General features: G+C 40.8%; 1 protein-coding gene across 2 annotated transcripts in view; it reads right to left on the bottom strand.

The window, feature by feature from the left end:
* Window positions 1-24334, bottom strand: part of zc3hc1 (zinc finger, C3HC-type containing 1) — a 75110-nt gene that overhangs the window by 31043 nt on the left and 19733 nt on the right. Inside the window, exons 9-10 of one of the 2 annotated variants that reach the window (XR_013130962.1) lie at window positions 1168-1380; window positions 669-917 (exon numbers count right to left, since the gene is read on the bottom strand). Coding sequence is in view for 1 of the 2 variants with exons in the window: in XM_077006500.1 (XP_076862615.1) it covers window positions 1168-1380 (213 nt within the window). In the remaining variant the exon portion in view is untranslated. The remainder of the gene's footprint in view (window positions 1-668; window positions 918-1167; window positions 1381-24334) is intronic. The other variant, XM_077006500.1, reaches the window with a different exon arrangement.

Raw genomic sequence — 24334 nt, 5'->3', positions numbered from 1 at the left:
TCAAGAAACATGGCTACAGGATATATTTATTATTTTGAGTCTCACTTTTAAAGAGATATGGGCCTTTAGACAAATTTGGAATGAGTAAACTTCTGCATGAATCACCACCTAATCGTGGTGGAAGGGTTTGAGTGCCTACATGATCCTAGGAAATAGGTTGTCGGGGGCAATGCCACTGCTAGGGTCAATTTTTCATAGCAAATCTTTTCTAAATGTTGACTTACTACCAACTGTGAACGCCCTATTATTCGCTGACAGCGATCTTCATCCTTGTAAAATTTCAACCCCCCCAAATTCAAGGACCTTCAAGAACAGCTGTCTTTTTATGCCTGTTATCAAAAACTTTCCAGCTCCTTGAACTTATTTTTTCAGATTCATACTTTCAAGTATTTTAAGGACCCGTGGGAACCCTGTCATTGGTGCATCTGATCCCAGAGGTCAATTCAAATGCCCCAATCATGCTTCTTTTAGGTTGTGACATGCTTCACATTCATAAGTTCCACAAACAGGAGAACGACACTCACAATTCACCTTATGCACAGAAGTTAGACTTGGGGTGGGTGGTAGTTGGCAATGTATGTCTAGGCAACGTACACAAGCCACCAACAGTTTGCACCTTTACCACTACTACTGAATTTGGAGGCCCCTCACTCTTCCAATATGCTTACCTTCCAACATGCTTAGAGGAGTCATCTGCTTGTGAGACTGACCACCTAGGATGCTTGGTCTTTCAGAGAACCAAAGATATGATAGCACCTTCGATTCAGGGCACATACTTTATGAAGATAATGCAGGAGGGACTTCATAAAGACTCAAATACTAGTTGGATAGTGCCATTGCCTTTTAAACATTCACGTCCATGGCTCCCCAACAACAGGTCTCAAGCGTTGAAACGGGTCATGTCTTTCAGGCACAACCTTGACAAGAAGCCCAAAATGCACTTCCTGAGATTCATGGGTAAAATGTTAGAGAATAACCATGCAAAGTGCAATAATATATGGTGCGCTCAATGTATGCAGAGACAAAAGTAATCTTACTGGTATTTCTGAGGTTGAACAATTCCTGGTAGGAAAATGGAGTACCACAGAAAGCCACAGGCAGCATTTTCATATACTAGTTTACCCCCTTACTGTAGTCGAAAAAATAAGAATACTGTAAAGCACTCACCTGAGTTGGGCTGGATGCTACTGGACTAATGCTGTTTTTCAACATCAAGAGGAGATGGAGTGCTGCCCTCCAGCCATACTGAGGAAATTCCAATTCAGATTCTACAGGCAATAACCTGTCCAGGCTCCAGTTTTCACCAATCACGTTCACCCATGGACACCAGTTTCTATGCTGAGCAACTGGGTCAAACAAATTCCTGTGCAAGATCCCTTCCTGCAACAAAATAGCAAAGGACTTTAGCACTTGTGAAAAAGAAGAGAAAAAAGAAACAAACTGACTGACTGACTTTTAGAGCTAATGTCTTACATTGCAAATAAACTTAGCAGTCAGCTTCCTTCCAGATAAAAGAATATGCATTGATTTTAAAGTAAGCTCCAGTTCATGCAGCATGGCAGTGATCAAGAACTCAGAATTTTTTAACATCGTTAATGGGTTATTAATTCTGAAGTTCATACATTTAGATGTTAAATTATGCTGTAAATAATCTTTGTTAAGAAAACCATATATTACCTCAGGAAAACGGGACATAGGCCTAAATCACAATCTCCCACACACGCAGTCCAAAAATCATTTTCATATTAGCTCGGCTAGGCTCAGTTCACAGCGTGGTAGTGATTGTTCTTGTACAATCATATAAAACATTCGTTACCGACATTTAGTATTGACAAAAATACACCAGTACTACATTGTCTCAACTAGTGGTTCTCAAACTTCTTTGATCAAGTATAACCAAAACAAACATCCAGGTACTACAAATGATAATGCATAATGACCAGTCTTTGATGTCATTAGAACTTTCTAATGAAAAGTGATGAATTTGCTGGATTCTTTGATAGTAAAATCTCTTCCATCAGGTACATTACACAATGCTAAGACTCAAACCTGTAAGGTCATGGTGTACCTGGAAGCACTTGATATTGACTTTGAAAGACTTGCAAAAGTGATTTCATGCTTCAACACGTGTCCTGTAGACCACATTCCACCCAAATTCTTTTTTTATTAGTCCTTATTATCTCATGGATTTAAACACCGTGTTCAGAACACTATAAGCATTCTTAATTGCCTAACTCGCATTGCCTAAAAACAGCAGTAATCAGGCCTCTTCTGGAGAAGAGTACACAATACACCACAAATTATAGACAAATATACAATATGTCTTTTTACTTTTATTGAATGAACAATTCCAAAAGGTTTTTATGCAAAAAAGGCAGAGGCAGCTGACAAAAACGCAGATATTGTGTATGTGCTCCTAGTCTTCAATGTCTACTAAACAAGCTAAATTAGAATAAAATTAGTACAATAAATCACCAGGAAAGTTTGCTAGCATTAGGAAAGATTGCTAGAAAGAATGCTAAAAAGAGTGCTAAGAAGCCTGTTCTAGGTTATGTCTGATTAAAAATCGTGTTTTTAAATGTACTTCAATCCTTTGCTATTCTTTTCAACAAAATTCAATCATACTGACCACTGTACAATAGTTACAGTCATGGCCAAAAGTGTTGGTACCCCTGAATTATTATTATTTTTTACAGAAAATGAAGTATATTCCCCAGAAAACTATTGCAATTACGCATGATTTGTTATACACTTTTTTTAATATAATTTTTTTATTGAGGAGAAAAAGTGGAACGTGCATATATCATTACAGATACAAACTTTTCCTCAAACAATTTTTGATTATTTTCAATCAAAAACAAACAAAAACCCTCAAATCTCTCACATTCACACACACACACACACACACACACACACACACACACACACAAACAAGTTGTAACAAAAAATTATACAAATATAATGACAGAGTAAAATGCAGCGCAATTAGCAGTTTCAAACATATATGCATATATACACTTACACACATGCATACACACACACACACACACACACACACACACACACACACACACACACACACACACACACACATAAAATATATATATATATATTAGGGGTGGGACGCGATCAAAAAAATTAATCGAATTAATCGGAAGCTTTGCAATTAATTAATCGAAATTAATCGCATTTTAATCGCATTTCAGTATTTAACATGAGAAATATTAATTTAAGTTTGAATGATGAATGAATCAATGAACATAATCATAAACCTCAACATCTTGTTTATTTTTCCACCAGTCTACTACGAAGACCAATATATGTGTAGTGTGCAGAAAACAGTTCAGAACATTGGAAATTCTGACCAAAAATGTTGTTTAATTTAGGGAGTTTTGCTCAGGATATTGGAAGAATTTAAGTAAATCAGAAGATGTTTTTTAATACTATTTTAGATGGTAGACTTTCTTTAATTTCCCAGGCCTCTGCCATAGGCATCTTCATAGTGCCTAGAAGTGGTCTTCTGCATGCTCAAAGCAAATGACTGGATCTTCATCATCTATAGATTCATCATCTATAATATGAGCTGTCACACCAAGATCATTCTTGTTGCTAACAGAGGTCCAGTGATCCCCAGTCAGAGCCACATTTGTGGCACTCTTCACAATAATCTGTTTTAATTCTTTCCTCATCATACAGCTGCTGGATTTTCTTCGACATTGTCTTTCTGGGGTGAGTTTCCCAAAACGTTCTTACGTACGAGGTTAAGAAGTACTTGGCGCTAAGAACGTTTTGGGAAACTCACCCCTGGACGGTAGTTCGTAACTTGCATCAGTTGACGCAATTCGCAGCGCTTCTTGTAAGCATTTATCTTCGACCACAGAGAGCGGACAACACAAATAATGTGACGCATCATGTATAAACGCGTGCGGAGTCGCGCGCTACGGCCATTCGCGAAAGTTTAATCCAGTCTTAATGGTCCAATGAAGGTCATTTAAAAATCAGGACGTTTCCTCACAGGATGTGAATTACGGACGTTTGGTCACCCTATCGTACTAGGAATACATTTAGCAGCTAAGTTATCATTACTGACCTGCGCGTTAAGCTGGGCGTACACTGTGCGATTTTTGGCCCATTTTCAGCCGATTTTTCACTCGTTTCGGCTCAATCGCGTGTCGTGCATCGTATAGTTTACACAGGTAAACGAGGAGCGATTCACACCTCACGACCAACTCCCGATCAGAAATCGCAGCGTCGCAAGAACATCAAACATGTTTGAAATTCAAATCGCTCCTCGTGAGAGTATCGCACTGTTGAAGCAGCTCCACGAGCCGACTCTCCCTGCGATTTAGTCGTACAGTTTGAGCTGGAGCTGAGTACACGATTTAAAATATCGTACAGCGTACGCCCAGCTTTAGCCGCAACATGTTTTGCGTTGAGGTGGTAACGAAGGGTGGAAGTGCTCCTGTGATAAGCGAACTCCTTCCTACATAAAGTGTAAATAACACTATTTTTGTTTGTACTTCCATCTGAAAGTTTCTTATATTTAAATTTCCCATCCACCAGCGTAGCCTCTTCAGTCATCTCCATCATGCTCATCTTATTGTGCGTCCATATAATCTGTATGCCCGGAACTCGCGCACTGAGAAACATTCCACAGTGCAAAAGTGTCTCGTCCGTTAAATGCGTTAAAATGCGTTAATTTTTTTAGTGCGTTAATTTTCCTGTAATTAATTAATCGAAATTAACGCGTTAAAGTCCCACCACTAATATATATATATATATATATATATATATATATATATATATATATATATATATATCTAGATTTTAATCTAGATTAATCTCACTGAAATCTTGAAATTAATCTAGATTAATCTATATTAAAATGACTCATATGCGTGCTACCCAAGTAATGACTAAAAGTCAGTTTTTGAGATAGGGTTTAATACAGAGGGTGCATTAGACCAGGGGCTCATCTCCTGTTTCCAAAATGCATCAATGACTGCTTGAGAAAGCTGTTCTACTTTTGATACTTGAAGAAATCAATTTTTATTTATGCTCAATAAAATGTAGGCTACTCGTGTTCAACGGTTTATTCAGATAAAAACATGAATTTGTAAGCCTATACTGTACATTAAAAGGGGTTGATAACATGTTTATTAGGCTAAACATGATATTTGAAATGTAAGCCAACATTTAGTACATTTAATCTCACGGACGTAATTTGGGGGGGACTTTTTCAAAATCCGGTTTTGGTCCTCTGCAGTTTTAACGGTTAAAAAGAAATATTTAAATAGCGACGAATCTAGCGCTAGGACCATGCAGAAAACAACCGCTCCGAGCTCCGGTAACACTTTACGTTCCTAAAAATGAATTTTCCATGAAGCAAACCTGGCGACTTCGTGGCTGCATCCATGTAAACACACGTACGATTTGTAATTCACAGGTTTGAAAACTCGTTCTCGCCCCTACTGTGCAATTTGGTTAGGAATATAGCCGAGCTAAACTATCAAGTTGAAAGTCATCATAGTTTGCTTACCCATTTTGACCCAGTTCCCAACCCAACTTTAAGAATAGATTAACGGTGATAATTTTTATATCGCCCGATAAGAGTATCAAATTAACGAACGCCGTTAACGCCCCACCACTAATATATACATACATACACATACATAGCACACATATACATACACATACATACACCTCTACTAACATACATGCACACATACAAGCTCCCGTGCATACCCATAGAATAATCTAGATCAATAATTAGGGGAATATAAATAAATAAATAATAATAATGATTTTTAAAAAGCCCTCAGTCAGCTGGTATAACCTGAAGAGATTTAAAATATGTTAAAAAAGGATTCCATTTAGAAATTTTTTTTGCAGTACTGCCTTTTAAGGTAATTGTACCTTTTCCATAGTAAGGAAGTGCATCACATCATGGAGCCACCTTGAAATGGAAGGGGGTTTTGAGGTTTTCCACAGTAGCAATATGCACCGTCTCGCCAATAGAGAGGTAAATGCTAAAATATCAGACTGAGCTCTGCTGAGCAAAGACAAATCAGCGGAAAAACCAAATATCGCAATTAAAGAATCTGCAGTAATGTCGGTGACCAAAACCTTAGTCATAATCCCATAATAATCAGACCAAAATTTATCTACAGATGGACAAAAAAATAACATGACTCAAATTACATGGAGAGGCACCACATCTTTCACATTTATCCGTAACGTTGTTCGGATAGAATTTGGATATTTGGGATCTAGATAGATGAACTCTATGTAAGACCTTAAATTGTATCAACTGAAGTCTTGCACAACATGAACTCGATCGTACTTTGTTAAATGGCCCTATTCCACAACTGTTCTGAAAGTCATATCCAGCTCAAGCTCCCAAGCATGCTTAATTTTAGTAAGAGAGTGTTGATCCAGATCCATAATATATGAATAAATCCTAGAAATAATACCTTTCTGAAAGGGATCCCAGCCCAAAAGATCATCTCATGGTTGTGTGGTAGGGAGACATGAATAATTTGGAAAAAGAGAGGAGAGACAGTGCCCGAGTTGAAAATATCTATACAGATGGGATGACGGTAAATTAAAATCTAAAGCCAGTTGGGCAAAACTGTAAAAAATAACCATCCTTATAAAGGTCACGAAAAGATGCGATGCCTCTCTTATGCCATGTCTTAAAAGCTGCGTCGGTCAAAGCTGGAGGAAACAAATGGTTTTCCAAAATAGGCATGGATAGAGAGGGTGACGTAAGCTTAAAATTACATCTAAATTGGGAGCAGATTCTAAGGGTCGACCGTACCACCGGATTGCATGTAGAATTTGCCATGTTAATTGGTAAAGGAGACGTGAGAAGTGCAAGCGGGGAGTATGGGGAACAGGAATATATCTCCAATCTACACCACAGTAATTCTGGAGCCTTAAACCAACAAAGAGCTTTTTGGATGTGAGCTGACCAGTAAGTAATAAAACATAAAATTAGGAAAAGCCAGACCCCCGTCAAATCTAAATCTTTGTAATAATGACTCTCACTCTAGGAACCTTCCCATCCCATATAAATGTGGTAATAAGCTGATCAAGAGTCTTGAAAAACTTCTTAGGCAAAAATAAAGGAATATTTTGAAATAAAAAAAGAAATTTGGACATTCATTTTTATCGCATTTATTCTAGCAGTGACAGAGGAAGAGATTTCCACATCTGTAAGTCTTGTTTAAGCTTATTAATTAACACTAGAAGCGCCGCGCCTCATTTACATACTTATACCTAGAAGCGCGGAGGGCCGGTCATCTGACCGATTTCACCACCTCCTACTAGCGCCGTGTTGTTTTCACCTACGTAAAGCGCGCCTCGGGCGGTCAAAAGACCGCTGAGTCTTTACACAGGGGAGCTGGTACTGACACATAATTAACGCTAGATGGCGTTTTGCACAAAAGGAAGAATGAGCCGCCCAAACAAAATATTCGTAATGGTGACATTTGCACGTAACGTCAATATGTTAACAAATTAATGTGACTAAACCTTTTAGAATCAGTGCCTTGTGACCTTGTTCTCAGTAGCTTTCCCATTGTCAGTTTTGTTTAGTTTCATATTGCATTTCCTGCGAAAACGTAAATGCAAAATATAGTTTCAGTTTTGTTTCTTGGTTAGTGTAATAGTTTGCTTGGTTAGTGTAATAGTTTGCTTATTTGTCTGTGTGTTATTCTGTTGGCATATATGTCACTATATTATCATGTACGTTCGCCACACCACTAACCCACTGGCCCGCACCCCCACTGTGAAGCGTTCACGTCTTTTGTCTTGCTAATGAAACAGACTGCGCTGCAGCCTTCCACCCCCACATCCACAAAAAGCTTGTTCGATACTCAGAGTAGCAAAGTGAAGCCCGTAGACCGAGCTAAAGCAAGTTTGTTTGTATACTCAATGTTACGCCATTTCAAGTTTTAATGTCTAAAAGTTGTGTATGTTAGTGAATTGTAGGCTATGGTGAACATAACAAATCTACAAATAAATGTCTATAATGTTTTGTGTTAGACAAAGAACAAAAAGCATAAATAGGCAAAATAATTACAAAAATATCATTATAAAAGGTAGGCTATGTACCTTTGCGTAACAAAACGCAAAATTATTAAAATGATTCGGATGGCTTCACGAATATAGTTGCCTCTGTCCTCTCTAATGTTCACTTTTTTATCTTGCCGTATTGTGTTGCCGTTTCAAATGAGGTGTTTGATCGGTGAATAGCCGATGTGTGATAACACGGTCGTTAGGACGTGGGATCACCGAGCGTTATCACCATTCGGTGATTTACATGTATCGTATATTGCATAAGTTTCGTTCACCACCTCAAATTAAGTTACATTTATGTAGTGAATTGTGAACTTGAGAATAAACCTCCACCGCTGTGGTTAATGTTCATGCACTGTTTGAACAATATTTATTAATTACAGCCAGGTTTTGGAGGTTGTAGAACACAGCTACAGGCCAACAACGGGTGCATCCCATCTCTCTTTAGCGTATATTGAATAAGTTTCGTTCCCCACCTCAAATTAAGTTACATTTATGTAGTGAATTGTGAACTTGAGAATAAACCTCCACCGCTGTGAATCAGATTCAAGATTAAGATCCATTTCACTTTCGCCCTCTCCATCCGACACCTCACATTGTTCGCCCTCCGATTCCATCTCATCAATATTGCACAGCATGTCCAGCACTTGCTTTGGGGTGTACATGATTCTCTGTGCCATTTTTATAAAGCACTATGCAACCTTTCAAACGCCCAAACCGAGGAGTCACGCAAACTGTGTTGCTGTTCGATCACACAAACCGAGCTTTCAAGCAAACTGTGTTGCTGTTCGATCACCCAAACCGAGCTTTCAAGCAAACTGTGTTGCTGTTCAAACGCCCAAACCGAGGAGTCACGCAAACTATGTTGCTGTTCAAACTCCAAAACCGAGCTTTCAAGCAAACTGTGTTGCTGTTCGATCGCCCAAGCAGAGTTTTCACTCAAACTGTGTAGCCGCGTCCCGACGAATTTATAGCTCACGTTGCCTCATGAATGCTATTGTGAATAAAGTGTTCATAACAGCACCGCCCATGCCATCATCTCAGTTTCGCTCGCAAAGGTATGCATTTACATACGTAACTTGCATTCTGCTTAATTCTTTTGTAATGCCAGTGTGTCAAAAGCAGCCATACATAATGTATCTAACAGCTAGCCCTGGCGAAGAGGGATTATACCCGAGAGATCATTTCTTTGAGATATTGACTTGATAAGTAGGCTAATTACCATTCGCAGAATTCCTGCAAACTACTAAAGCATTTATTAGGCAAAGCAAGACGCTCTCACGGTTTGAAAACCATTGATGTAAACTTATATATAGTATATATTAAATAATATTAATAAATAAAGTATATATTTTAAGACTTTGGAAAGTGAAACACTTTCACTTTCGTTCAACAGACGAATTCCGTTTTGTCTTTACACAATAATCAGTTTGAACTTTGAATAATTTAGTTTTGAAAACTATTGATCTTTATTTAGTTATACTAAATATTAAATGACATACGAATCTTTGCGACACCCGCTGGCAGAAAAGAGAATCACAGTCTTGAAGTGTAGGCGACGACGACAATATTACAGAGATACGAGCGAAATCGATTGAAACTAGCATGTGCAGGGTTTCTTTTAACAATGTAAAAATACTAGTTTATTAAAAGGACAATTTAGATATTATTATTTTTTGTGCTGCTGCGGTCAAGTGACCGGTGCTCGGCGCTTCTAGGTATAATTAGGTTGACCAGAGGCGGCGCTTCTAGTAGACGTCACAGCGGTCAAATGACCGGAGCTTTGGCGCTTCTAGTGTTAAAGGAGAAAAGTTAGAATGAAAAAGAGAGGGCAAAGTTCTTGATATATGAATCCCTAAATATTTAAACCCAGTCGGAACAAATCGAAAGGGAATAGCGGCCTGATTAAGTGACAATGCAGACGAGTTCACTGGAAACTTATTACTCTTATGTAAGTTCACACTATAACCAGAAAACGTGCCAAATCTCTTCAAAAGTGATAAGATTGGAGGAAGGGAACTTGTTTGATCCGACACATACAGTAACAAATCATCAGTGTACAAGGATAATTTCAATTTATTACCAGACCGAGGGATCCCATGAAAAGATAGAAGAGATTTCAAGGCAATCGACAGGGGTTCTATAGCCACAGCAAACAATAGAGGAGACAGATGGCATCCTTGTCTAGTCCCACGTGACGGCGAGAAGTAATCAGAACGCATTCCATTTGTGCATACACTAGCCCGAGGAGAGGTATACAACAACTTAATCCAAGAGATAAATTTATTCGTAAATCCAAATTTGTGTAGAGTCGAGAAGAGATAGTTCCACTCGACTCGATCAAATGCCTTTTCTGCATCTAGTGAAACTACGATTTTGGGCACAGAGGAACTGTATTTTGCAAATACCACATCTAGAATAGTATGAACATTGAAGAAAAGATGACACCCTTTAATAAAGCCATTTTGTTCATGTGAAATTATCTCTGGGAGAACATTTTCCAACCGCAGAGCCAATGTCTTTGCCAGGATTTTCAGATCTACATTCAGAAGAGATATTGGTTTATATTAGGGGTGCACGATATGGACTAGAATTGCGATGTGCGATAACATTGTTGGATATCCCGATATCGATGTGAACCACGATAAATTAAGATTAAAATACAGAAATGTAGTGTCTCTCTGAACAGCAGCACGTTAATTTGTTTTGTTTTTTACTGTGTAATGAATCCAGAATAATTCCAAATATTTTGCAGGTTTATTCAACAATAGATTCAATCTAGGTTTATACTTTCACGAGTGAGCGACTCCGCACACCTCGTTAACCTCCGCGAACGGCGGAAGCGTTTAATCTTGCCGTGTCACATTCTTTGCAGTGTTGTCCGAAACGATATGTAGGCCTAGTATAAAAAAAACACCCCTCAAATACAGGGGAATGAACTTTTACCTGACCAATTTTAATGTTGCTTTGTGTTTCAGGTTTGAAAAGTGCTGGAATTTAGGCTAAAGTATTTGAAAAGGCTTGAAATTGTAACTACTTCGTTTCACAACAAATATCTGTCTGACTGAACAATTCTCTTGTATTACGTTAACAAGTACGAGCCTCTTGTAATTCCAGGACGAAACAGAGAACGTGAAGACGTTAAGATTGGGCGTTTTGAAAATAAATATCCATTAAATAATGTGATAAAAAAGCGAATTATTTCGAATCATTTAGAGTATATGTATAAATATTTAATTCAATAACGTGCTGGGAATTATTGAAATGGACCTTGAAAGTGACGTACAAGTGCTTGAATTCCACCTTGTATAGGTGTATGAACCCTGCAAACATGACTGTTCTCATTGCGCCGAGACGCGGCGCGCGCGAACTTTAAATAAATAATAACATTAAATAATGTGATAAAAAAGCGAATTATTTCGAATCATTTAGAGTATATGTATAAATATTTAATTCAATAACGTGCTGGGAATTATTGAAATGGACCTTGAAAGTGACGTACAAGTGCTTGAATTCCACCTTGTATAGGTGTATGAACCCTGCAAACATGACTGTTCTCATTGCGCCGAGACGCGGCACGCGCGAACTTACAAAATTCGAGAGGTGCACGACCTCGTGAATCGGCGCCAGGCAATTGCACACGGGCGAAGCCGCCGCGATTACGTTATTTTTCGCCAACCAGGCTTAAACCAAATCGCGTGTCTGATGAGCGTGTTTGCCTCACTCCAGGGTTGCCAGGTCCTACAAAAGTTTTCTGCACAAAATCTGCGAGTGTAAGTTGTCGGCGGGGGGGGGGGGGGGGGGGGGGTGTATTATATCGCGATCGATTCTTAGTGTTGACTTGTAACTTCCGCAGTAGCCCAACTCAAAAGTAGCCCAAAAAACCGCACCATGCGGCCCCAGAATTTTTACCCGCGGCTGGATTTTCAAACAAGCCCAATTTGGCAAAACCGCAAACCTGGCAACTCTGCCTCACTCTGCCTCTTGCCTACTTACGTCACGTGATCATAGTCTGCAGCGCGAATAGCTCCCTCTATTGCTGGACGAGGATAATGCAATTTGAGTTTGCTGTTATTCAAGGAGTTATCGTGGCTCTTTCGATGTGTTTATCGTGAAACTTCACATCGCGATAACGATAAAAATACGATTAATCGTGCAGCCCTAGTTTATATGAGGCGCAGGAGGTGGGATCCTTGTCCTTCTTTAAAAGAAGATATAGACGCCTCCGTGAAAGTTGTAGGTAAAGTTCCAGATAGCAGAGATTCGTTATAAACTTCTAAGAGAATCGGGGCCAATTTATTTTGAATTTTTTTTGAAAAATTCAGTCGGAAATCCATCTGGACCGGGTGCCTTGTTTGATTGCATGGCATTAATTGAAGCGGTAATCTCCTCTAAACGTAATGGTGTGTCAAGTTCCTCAGTAGTAGCAGGATTCACAGAGAGAAACGTTAGCTCCTCAAAAAATGAGACTTCTCTGTGCCCTCTGATACTGAATCAGATTGGTAGAGCCTCAAATAAACAGCATTGATAGATAACGGATCCGAACACAATACACCCGTATGGTCCCTTATTTGAGGAATTAAATGTGATGCAGACTGCCTTTTTAGCTGATGGGCTAGAAGTCTAGATGGTTTATCCCCATATTCGTAGTAGTTACTGCAGGTACGCAACAGTTGTTGCTCAGCAACATTTGTGATTATAAGATTAATCTCAGTCAGTCTGTAGCTCGCGTCTGCGTTTCAAAAGAGTAGGTGTTGGGTTAACCGAATTGAATTTATCTACATCTGCAAGTTTGTTCATTAAATCTTGAAATTTGATTTTGTGTGATCTATTGAAATAAGCTGTGTAAGAGATAATTTGCCCCCGTAGATAGGATTTAAGAGAGTCCCACAGAAGAGTAAATTAAGTTGTGTCAGTCTTATTTATGGCAATGAAATCATCGATAGACGATAGGATGAATGTATTAAATGCATCATTTGACAGTAATAGTGAATCACGTCTCCAGGGAGCTAGAGGAGAGGGGCGGTTTGAAAACTGTATATCAACAGATAAGGGGGCATGGTCTAAAATAGTTATTGGATAATAACTGGAGGAAGTAACTTTGGAAATAAGGGAGCTGTCCACAAAAAAATAATTAATGCAGGAGTAGGTTTGATGAGGATGAGAGTAAAAGGAAAATTCTTTTGGGTGTGGATTCTGAAATCTCCAAGGATCAATGATACATTTTTTTGTTAAAAACTCAGAGATTGATTGGGACCAGTGTTGGGTAAGTTACTTTAAAAAAGTAATTCGTTACAGTTACAAGTTACCTTGTTTAAAATGTAATTGTAGTGTAACTTTTCTGATTACTTTTGAAAAGTAATGTAACTAATTACTTTTGGATTACTTTTTGATTACTTTAAGGTTTAAATGAGTATTGACCCATGATCAACATTTAATTTTTGAGAACTGACAGTGTAAAACTTAAGAGTACTAAGCTGAGAGGGAATTGCTGACAGGCAATCACAGGAGGTCGACAAGAAGAGATGCCTGCACCAGGCATGTACGATTCTCAGACTCCTGTCATCGGGCCATACTTTCTTCTGCTCCTCCCCCAGGCTCTACCATTTTCACAGTTTGCAGACTAACACAAGCAGGTTTTAGAAACCACTTCTTTCCCACAGCGGTCACCTTATTGAACTCTTCCCAAAGACCATTCTTTCATTCCCCTCTATCCATACCTTACCATCCACACAACATCTGTACAGTGTTCCTCTTCAATTCACATCTGTATAGCCTTATCTACAGTGGTATAGTATAATCTGTATATTATCTGTATGATTCCATCTGTATTCATCACATTTATGTATACCATATATTTTTCTTTGCCCTGTGCATTGTACTGCCATAACTACATTACACACACATGCATTTCTCTAGGTAATTTATCTACTCTGCACATATCTATTAACCATCCTTACTTACACTAGCTGTAAATAACTGCATTTTATCTCTGAATACTGCATTCTATACAATCTGCACGTGTTGCACTTGATTAGATACCAATTTCATTACTTCATACAAATTTCATTTAAATGTATTGCTTGTCGAACGGTAGGTCTAAGATAGGTCTAATGATACCAATTGGGTAGGCTAGGTCGTGTCACAGACGTCGACAAACGTTTTTCCAACACCAAACAGTCATAAATACTCATTTGATACCGTCTGTCATTGTCTATAATAGTCATGTATGATTTCGACGAATACCTGTTTAGGACTTTATACAGCTAATTTGGTTAGCCTGTAAATCAAGCTAGCATGCTAAAGGACAAACACATTCAAGTGAATGGTAGTAGCTAGTCCAGCAGGTAGCTAACTATGGAAACCACAGTGTTTGACGGTCAGCATACCTTGCTGTTAGCTCGCTTACAACCTCAATAGTGGTTGCCTTCTAGGGTTGCCACCTGTCTCGGTTTTCCCGGGACTGTCCCAGTTTGCCTTCTTTTTAATATTCGGTTCCATCAAAAAAAAATAAATAAATAAATCATTTAATGTCCCGGTTTTCACTAACTTAGTTCAAACGACTATTTAGACTGTTTCTGCACACTTTAAATCAGTCTTTTTTTTCTCGCTGTGTCCATTTTACGTTCGCCCCCCGTTAACAATTTATGTTCGCGTATGACAGTGTCCTTGTTTTTTGTCAGACCTAGGTGGCAACCCTATTGCCTTCTGATCGGAAATAAACCTCCAAACTCCGAAATTTACACAAAGGCTTGGCATAATCACAAATAGTTGCCAATGGTGGCACATGGTTCACATTTATTGACAACATGAAAACAAAACAAATGCTCCTTAAATGTCCAGTGAAGGCGTCTGTCATTATTGCTGCTTGAGCTGAAACTGAACCGCGCGCTTGCTGCTCCAGCACAGAAACAAGCGGGAAACAGCGATATAGGGCGCAAAGCAATAAAAATATCATTAAATATTTCGCAAAAGGTTTTTGTTTATATTTTAAAAATGTAACTAAAATTGTAATTCTTAAATTTTTCCAGAAGTAACTAAATAAATTACATATTTTCTCATTGTAACTGTAACGAATTACAGTTACACTTTTTTTGTAATTAAATTACGTAATGCCGTTACATGTAATTCGTTACTCCCCAACACTGATTGGGACATCAGAGATAGTGATGTTATTCGGGAGTCTGATCGGTCTAAAAGTGGATCGATAGTACAATTTCAATCTCCCCCCATTATTACAAGATGAGTATTTAAAGAGGGGATAGAACCAAGTAATTTATGCACAAATATCGGATCTTCGGAGTTAGGAGCGTAAAAGTTAACCAATAACACTGGAGTATGGTTCCACGAATAACCAAATATCTACCATTTACATCTGCAATAACATTGTCAGGAATAAACTGGACACCCCTTTTAATTAAAATGGCTACTCCCCTAGTTTTCAAATTAAAGGTGGGGTGAAAAAGGTCATTGATTCCAGAGAATTTTTAAATGGTCTCTGTTCATGAGATGTGTCTCTTGCAAAAACATTATATCCGCCTTCAAACGCTTTAGATCAAAAAAGATTTTGGAACGTTTAATTGGACTGTTCAGCGTTCCAACTTATAAATCTAACACTAGCTCCATTATCCATATTTAATAAACTAGAATCAGTCATCTAGGTTATTTCAAATAAATACTGACTGATAACACCACCCGACAGAGGGGAGAAAGAAGGAGGAAAAAAAGAAAGAAAAGCACACACACACATATATACATATGAAACACCCCCACCCCCAACCCACTCTTAACAGTGAACCACCCCAGAAATGTCCTTTACACCCCCGAACCTGAAGACAGCTACCTTGGCTCCAATAGGAGCCAAACCCACATAAACAGAGCCCCCGATAGCATAACATGAAACAAACGATTGAGCCAGCGGAGCGGAGAACTTCGAGAACAGTGAGCATGTGCACAAACTAGAATAAATGCATCTATGCATTCGTGTACATATACAATCCTAACACTACGTAATAATAATACTGAACAATAAAGGCTAACAACTATTATAAATGAAAACGTATTCAAGTCAGTCTCCCAAATAAGCTACACATCATCCAGTCAACGTAGCGACAAACCGTTTCACCTCCTCAGGAGAGGTGAAGTCGTGATGTTTACCGCTGTGAGTTATTCGGAGCCGTCCTGGGTAAAGAGTCCCGTACCGAATCCCCTCCATGGTCCGCAACTGTGTTCGAACCTCGTTAAATGCAGCTTGAGCCTTTGCAATCTTGGCAGGGAAATCTGGAAAGACCAACAGTTTCATATTCGAGACAGTAATTTGCTGCTGTCGTCTGGCCTTTCTGAGAATCTCCACACAGTTCTCGTAGTGGTGCAGTCTCACGATAACGGGCCGCTGCGGGTAACCAGACCTCAGTTTGGGAGCAGGAGTACGATGAGCCCGATCCACCCGCGGAGGATTATCCAGCGAAAAGGCCTCTTTCAGGAGCTCAGAAATTTTTGAGGTGGTGATGGCGAGCGACTCTCCCTCTGGAATCCCAATGACATGGATATTCTGTCGACGGGATCTAGACTCCAAATCATCGCACTTATCCAGCCTGATAATTCCTTTAGACAGAAATTCCACTTTCGCCTGCAGCGCTACCACATCATCCGTGCACGTGAGTAATGTTCTTTCATTACTGTACGTATTTTGGAAATCACCGCTTGAACAATCTCGGTTTTTAGCACCGACATGTCTGGCATCGCTGCCGGGTCAGAGCCCACCCTCGTTGGAGAGGCGGTGCTACCTGGAGACGTGGATGAGGCCTGCACAGCAGCCCTGATAAGAGACTGCGACGGTCCTGGCGTCTTATTCGACTTGGGAGGCATGACCAAAAGTAGAAATAGCGCCATTGAACACGGTAATCGGAGGATCAACAAAAAGATAAATAAACAGCGAAAAGTGCTTCGGATATTTTTAAAGAAAACTCCGCTCCACAGAGAGCTCCGAAAACCCGTCTACTCCATGCCATGTCACACCTGAAGCCGTTATACACATGTTTATCTCGTTTGTGTGTATTGGAACAACACAAAAAACTGATGGAAAAAAAGCAAATTTGACAATTTCACACAAAACTCCAAAAATGGGCTGGTCAAAGTTATTGGCACCCTCAACTTAATATTTGGTTGCACATGTAACGACGGTGGGTAAGGAACAACACACCACGTTAGAGAGAGCAAGGGAGAGGTGGAACCAAGTGCCACAAAACAACAGAACTAAAAGGAGTGCCTGAAAAAACGCGGACTTCTCAACGCGTAGAAAGAAATAAAGCAAACCAAGGACGCCAGGGGAAGTAGCTGGCTGCTAGCAATAAAAAACTGCTCAAACAAAAAACCCTTCCCATACACACAGCAACGGGATAGGAAGGTAAACAGGTTGAGGAAAACTTGAAGGAGGTCAGTAAGCGATGCAGGAGGTAGGAACTCGAAAAATGACAGAGAAAACAGTCAAGAGAGATAGGTGACGGGACACCTACAGAGGCAAACGCAGCAACGGAGTAAACAGGGAGAGGCTGAGAACGCAACGGCATAATCACAACGAATCAGCAATGATCCGTCTCCACGGGCTTCCTTAAGAAGCCATAGCAACAGGTGAGACAGATCATTGGCGATTGCGTTGCTGAAGTCTAGGGCTGGCTCGGGTGCCCCTTGTGGAGGTAGACGGCACGGCATCCGAGCCAGCCCTGATAATCTTCAGATTTCATGATGCCTTGCACACAGTCAAGGCACCCAGTTCCAGAGGCAGCAAAACAACCCCAAAACATCTTTGAACCCCCACCATATTTTACTGTAGGTACTGTGTTCTTTTCTTTGTAGGCCTCATTCTGTTTTAGGTAAACAGTAGAATGATGTGCTTTACCAAAAAGCTCTATCTTGGACTCATCTGTCCACAAGAGGATATATACAGTGAATGAATTACACACACACACACACACACACACACACACACACACACACACACACATATATATATATATATATATATATATATATATATATATATATATATATATATATATATAGGGGTGGGACGTGATTAAAAAAATTAATCGAATTAATCGGAAGCTTTGTAATTAATTAATAGAAATTAATCGCATTTCAGTATTTAACATGAGAAATATTAATTTAAATTTGAATGATGGATGAATCAATGAACATAATCACAAACTTCAACATCTTGTTTATTTTTCCACCAGTCTACTACACAGACCAATAGATGATTGCAGAAAACAGTTCAGAACACTGGAAATTCTGACCAAAAATGTTGTTGTTTCCCAGGCCTCTGCCACAGGCATCTCCATAGTGCCTAGAAGTGGTCTTCTGCATGCTCAAAGCAAATGACTGGATCTTCCATTCATCATCTATAATATGAGCTGTCACACCAAGATAATTCTTGTTGCTAACAGAGGTCCAGTGATCCCCAGTCAGAGCCACATTTGTGGCGCTCTTCACAATAACCTGTTTTAATTCACTTTCCTCATCATACAGCTGCTGGATTTTCTTCGACATTGTCTTTCTGGACAGTAGTTCGTAACTTGCATCAGTTGACGCAATGTGCAGCGCTTCTTGTAAGCGTTTATCTTCGACCACAGAGAGCAAACAACACTGCAAATAATGTGACGCGTCATGTATAAACACGTGCGGAGTCGTGCACTACGGCCACTCGCAAAAGTTTAATCCAGTCTTAATGGTCCAATGAAGGTCATTTAAAAACCAGGACATTTCCTCACTTAAAAAAAAAAAAAAACCCGGGACGCCCTGGACAGGATGTGAAATACGGACATGTCCCGGGAAATATGGACGTTTGGTCACCCTATCATACTAGTAATACATTTAGCAGCTAAGTTATCATTACTGACCTGCGCGTTAGCACCAACATGTTTTGCGTTGAGGTGGTAACGAAGGGTGGAAGTGCTCCTGTGTATATATATATACACACACACACACACAAGTTGGGAAGTGTATGGAAAATTGAGGTTAGGGACATATGGTAGGTAAAGGGGGGGGGGGGGGGAGTAAGCACAGTCACCGAGGGGAGGTGTGTGTGGGGTAGCCGGAGGAGGGGCATGAATGTGTTGCAGAGTTCAGAAGGGAGACAGCCGTTGGAAAGAAGCTGCTCCTGAACCTGCTGGTTCGGGAATGGAGAGCCCTGTATCTTATCCCAGATGGTAGAAGGGCAAACAGTCTATGGCTGGGGTGAGAACTGTCCCGGGTAATTTTGCGAGCCTTCCGCAGGCATCTCTTGTGATGTATGGTCTCAATGGTGGGGAGTGAGGAGGCAGTGATGTGCTGGGCCGTTTTCACAACTCTCTGTGTGACTTCCGGTCCGCTGCATTGCAGCTGCCATACCATACCGAGATGCAGTTGGTGCTCCTCAGAAAGAAGAGTCGCTCCTCAGCCTCCTCAGAAAGAAGAGTCGCTGGTGTGCTTTTTTAATAAGGGTTGAGGTGTTGAGGGTCCAAGAGAGGTTCTCGGAAATGTGGACACCAAGGAGCTTAAAGCTGGTGACACATTCAACCTCCACCCCATGGATATGAATGGGTGTGTGTGCTCCACCTAAAGTTTTCCTAAAGTCTACAATAAGTTCCTTGGTCTTCTTGGTGTTGAGAATCAGGTTGTTAGTGTTGCACCACTCTGCTAGGTGCTGGACCTCTTCTCTGTAGGCCGACTCATCGTCGTTGTTGATGCAGCCAATCACCGTTGTGTCATCTGCAAACTTAACTATTGTGTTGGAGTCATGTATAGGTATGCGGTTGTAGGTGAAAAGAGAGTATAGCAGAGGGCTCAGCACGCAGCCCTGTGGGACACCGGTGTTGAGGACGAGAGTTGAGGAGGTGTGGTTCTGTAATCGGACATGTTGGGGTCTGTTTGTTAGAAGGTCCAGTAACCAGTTGCTGAGGGAGGTGATAATGCCCAAATCCCAGAGTTTGGTGTGTAGTTAGGAGGGGACGGACAATGATGTTAAATGCCGAGGTAAAATCCATGAACAGCATTCTCACATAGGTGTTGCTTTTGTCAAGGTGAGAAAGGCTGGAGTGTAGTGCCGTGGAAATAGCGTCCTCCGTACTCATATTCTTGCGATAGGCGAACTGTAGTGGGTCCAGTGTAGGTGGCAGACAGGTTTTGAGGTGGGCCAGGCTCTTTCAAAGCACTTCATAATAGTAGTGGTGACACTGTTGACCTGAGTATTTATATAGTCCAGGACAGAGGACGCATAGGCATTTATGTCTACATGGGAGTCACGTCTATCAAGGGTGGCGCAAACACTCCAGTCTGTGTGTTCAAACTGGTGTTGTAGTGCAGTATCAGCTCCCTCTGGCCACACTTTGACTGTCCTCACTGTAGGTTTCACATGTTTGATGAGAGGTGTGTATTTGGGGAGCAGGAACAATGAGACGTGGTCGGACTGACCAAGGTGGGGGAGGGGGACGGCTTTGTAGGCGTCTGCCATATTTGTATAAACATGGTCCAAAGTTTTGTCACCTCTCGTGGGGCAGGAGACATGTTGGTGGAATTTGGGGAGAACAGTCTTCAGGTGTGAGTGGTTAAAGTCAGCTGCCATAATGAAGGCTGCCTCCGGATGTAGAGACTGTTGTTTGCAGATGGCTGCATGCAGTTCTTTCATTGCCTCCGGTGGTACATAGGCTGCAGATACGATAGTAGATGCAAATTCCCTGGGAATATAGAAAGGTTGATACTTGATCATGAGATACTCAAGGTTAGCAGAGCAGTGACTCTCAATGATAACAGTGTCCGTGCACCAAGCGCTGTTCACGTAAATGCATACACCACCACCTCTGTTTTTACCAGAGCCATTCGCTGTTCTATCCGCTCAGAGGATGTAGCGCCCAGTTAGCTCGATGGCACTATCAGGGACGCTGCTGTTGAGCCATGTTTCAACGAAGATCAGCCTGTTGCAATCTCTGATCCATCTGTTGGTGGTGATAAGCAGTCGAAGTTCATCCATTTTGTTCGTCAGTGACCAAACATTTGCGAGAAAAATGCTGGGTAGAGACAGCCTGTGAGGCGTTAGCTTTAGCCTAGCTCTTACCCCACCTCGTTTCCCCCGCCTTTGTTTACGGTCTCGACGCAGTCTGTGAGTCCTTCCGGTCAGCTTAACCAGGTTGGTAGCCACAGGTGTCCTGCGTACTGCCGGAGCATGCCACAGATTGTTGATAAAGTTGTTGCAGGCATAAGGCTGGATGTCCAAAAGTTGTTGTCGGCTGTATGTGATGTCCGCCAGACTGATCTTGATGAGTAGACTCATGATAAGCAGAAAAATAACTACTAATTTGCAAAAACCGGAGAGACACTGAGCCTCGCGTTGAGCACGCGCCGCCGCCATGTTGGCATTTTTCTGCCATGTTGGCAAATCAGAAGGATTTCGGCTTACTTATATACAGTGGGGAAAATAAGTATTTAGTCAGTCACCAATTGTGCAAGTTCTCCCACTTAAAAAGATGAGAGAGGCCTGTAATTGACCTCATAGGTAGACCTCAACTATGAGAGACAAAATGTGAAAAAAATGAGAAAATCATTTTGTCTGACTTTTAAAGAATTTATTTGCAAATAATGGTGGAAAATAAGTATTTGGTCACCTACAAACAAGCAAGATTTCTGGCTGTCACAGACCGGTAACTTCTTTTTTAAGAGGCTCCTATTTCCCCCACTCATTACCTGTATTAATGGCACCTGTTTGAAGTCGTTAACAGTATAAAAGACACCTGCCCACAACCTCAAACAGTCGCACTCCAAACTCCACTATGGTGAAGACGAAAAAGCTGTCGGAGGACACCAGAAACCGAATTGTAGACCTGCACCAGGCTGGGAAGACTGAATCTGCAATAGGCAAGCAGCTTGGTGTGAAGAAATCTACTGTGGGAGCAATAATCAGAAAATGGAAGACCTACAAGACCACTACTAATCTCCCTCGATCTGGGGCTCCACGCAAGATCTCAGTCCGTGGGGTCAAAATGATCACAAGAACGGTGAGGAAAAATCCCAGAACCACAAGGGGGGATCTAGTGAATGACCTGCAGAAAGCTGGGACCAACGTTACAAAGGCTACCATCAGCAACACACTACGACGCCAGGGACTCAGATCTTGCAGTGCCAGACGTGTCCCCCTGCTTAAGCCAGTCCATATCCAGGCACGTCTGAAGTTTGCTAGAGAGCTTTTGGATGTTCCAGAAGAGTATTGGGAGAATGTCATATGGTCAGATGAAACCAAAGTAGAACTATTTGGTAAAAACAACTCGTCGCGTTTGGAGGACAGTAAATGTTGAGTTGCATCCAAAGAACACCATACCGACTGTGAAGCATGGGGGTGGCAACATCATGCTTTGGGGCCGTTTCTCTGCAAAGGGACCAGGACGACTGGTCCGTGTACATGAAAGAATGAATGGGGCCATGTATTGTGAGATTTTGGGTGCAAACCTCCTTCCATCAGCAAGGGCAATGAAGATGAAACGTGGCTGGGTCTTTCAGCATGACAATGATCCCAAGCACACTGCCAGGGCAACAAAGGAGTGGCTTCGTAAGAAACATTTCAAAATCCTGGAGTGGCCTAGCCAGTCTCCCGAGCTCAACCCCATCGAAAACCTTTGGAGGGAGTTAAAAGTCTGTGTTGCCCGCCGACAGCCCCAAAACATCACTGCTCTAGAGGAGATCTGTATGGAGGAATGGGCCAACATACCAGCAACAGTGTGTGCCAACCTTGTGAAGACTTACAGAAAACGTTTGATCTCTGTCATTTTCAACAGAGGATATACAACAAAGTATTGAGATGAACTTTTGTTATTGACCAAATACTTATTTTCCACCATTATTTGCAAATAAATTCTTTAAAAGTCAGACAAAATGATTTTCTCAATTTTTTTTTCACATTTTGTCTCTCATAGTTGAGGTCTACCTATGATGTCAATTACCGGCCTCTCATCTTTTTAAGTGGGAGAACTTGCACAATTGGTGACTGACTAAATACTTATTTTCCCCACTGTACATTCTGGAAAATTGCAGTCTAGCTTTTTTATATCTGTCAGCAGTGGGGTCCTCCTAGGTCCCCCGCCATAGCACTTCATTTCATTCAAATGTCGACAAATAGTTCGAGCTGACACTGATGCACCCTGCGCCTGCAGGACAGCTTGAATTTCTTTGGAACTTGATTGGGGCTGCTTATCCACCATCCGGACTATCCTGCGTTGCAAACTCTGTCCATGTCCAGGGAGATTAGTTACAGTGCCATGGGTTGTAAACTGCTTGATTATGTTGTGCACCATGGACAAAGGAACATCAAGATCTCTGGAGATGGACTTGCAACCCTGAGATTGTTGATATTTTTCCACAATTTTGGTTTTCAAGTCTTCAGACAGTTCAGTTCCGGAATATGGCCACTAGATGGAGCCCAAGTACTACCATACTGATATCTCATTAATCTCAGTAATGAAATAGGACATTTTGGTGAATTAAAAGGTTCATTTGTGGTCAGGCAGTGCACTTTTTGTTATGAGATGTAATTGCGATGTTATAGAACTCATTGATCTGAATCATACAAGACCAATTACTTGTCTGTATTCTGCATAACAAGATTGCAGCATGAGTGTTTATGTTTTCTTAGGTTTTTGGGTACTGTAGCGCCCCCGACAGGCCACTTTGGACCAAACTTGGCATACCTCACAAGGACCTCAGGCTATAAAAGCCTTTCAAATTGGGAGTTGATTGCATACATGGTTTATGAGTTATAGCAATATAGGTCATATATCTCCAATCAAATAGTATCCATGAAAAGTTCCAATCAGGATTTAAACCGAACCACAGCACTGAAACAGCTTTACTCAGGGTAGTGAATGATTTACTGATATCGTCAGATAATGGGCTCATCTTGTTCCTTATACTGTTAGATCTTAGCGCAGCTTTTAATACTGTAGACCACAACATTTTGCTGGATCGACTAGAAAACACGGTAGGTATTAAAGGAGTTGCACTCTCCTGGTTTAGATCATATCTGACCGACCGCTTCAAATGTGTAAGTGTTAATAATAAAACATCTAAATCTGTTCAGGTTAAATATGGTGTTCCACAAGGGACAGTCCTAGGACCACTTCTATTTACACTTTACATTACAATCCAGCACGTTCACTTCGTTCACAGGACGCAGGCTTATTAACTGTTCCTAGGATCAAAAAGATCACAGCAGGTGGAAGAGCCTTTTCTT

This window comes from Brachyhypopomus gauderio, chromosome 5 (genome assembly GCF_052324685.1).
Source record: "Brachyhypopomus gauderio isolate BG-103 chromosome 5, BGAUD_0.2, whole genome shotgun sequence".
NCBI classification, from domain to species: domain Eukaryota; kingdom Metazoa; phylum Chordata; class Actinopteri; order Gymnotiformes; family Hypopomidae; genus Brachyhypopomus; species Brachyhypopomus gauderio.
The sequence above is the reverse complement of the archived record's forward strand: the minus strand, read 5'-3'. Positions and strand labels throughout refer to the sequence as shown.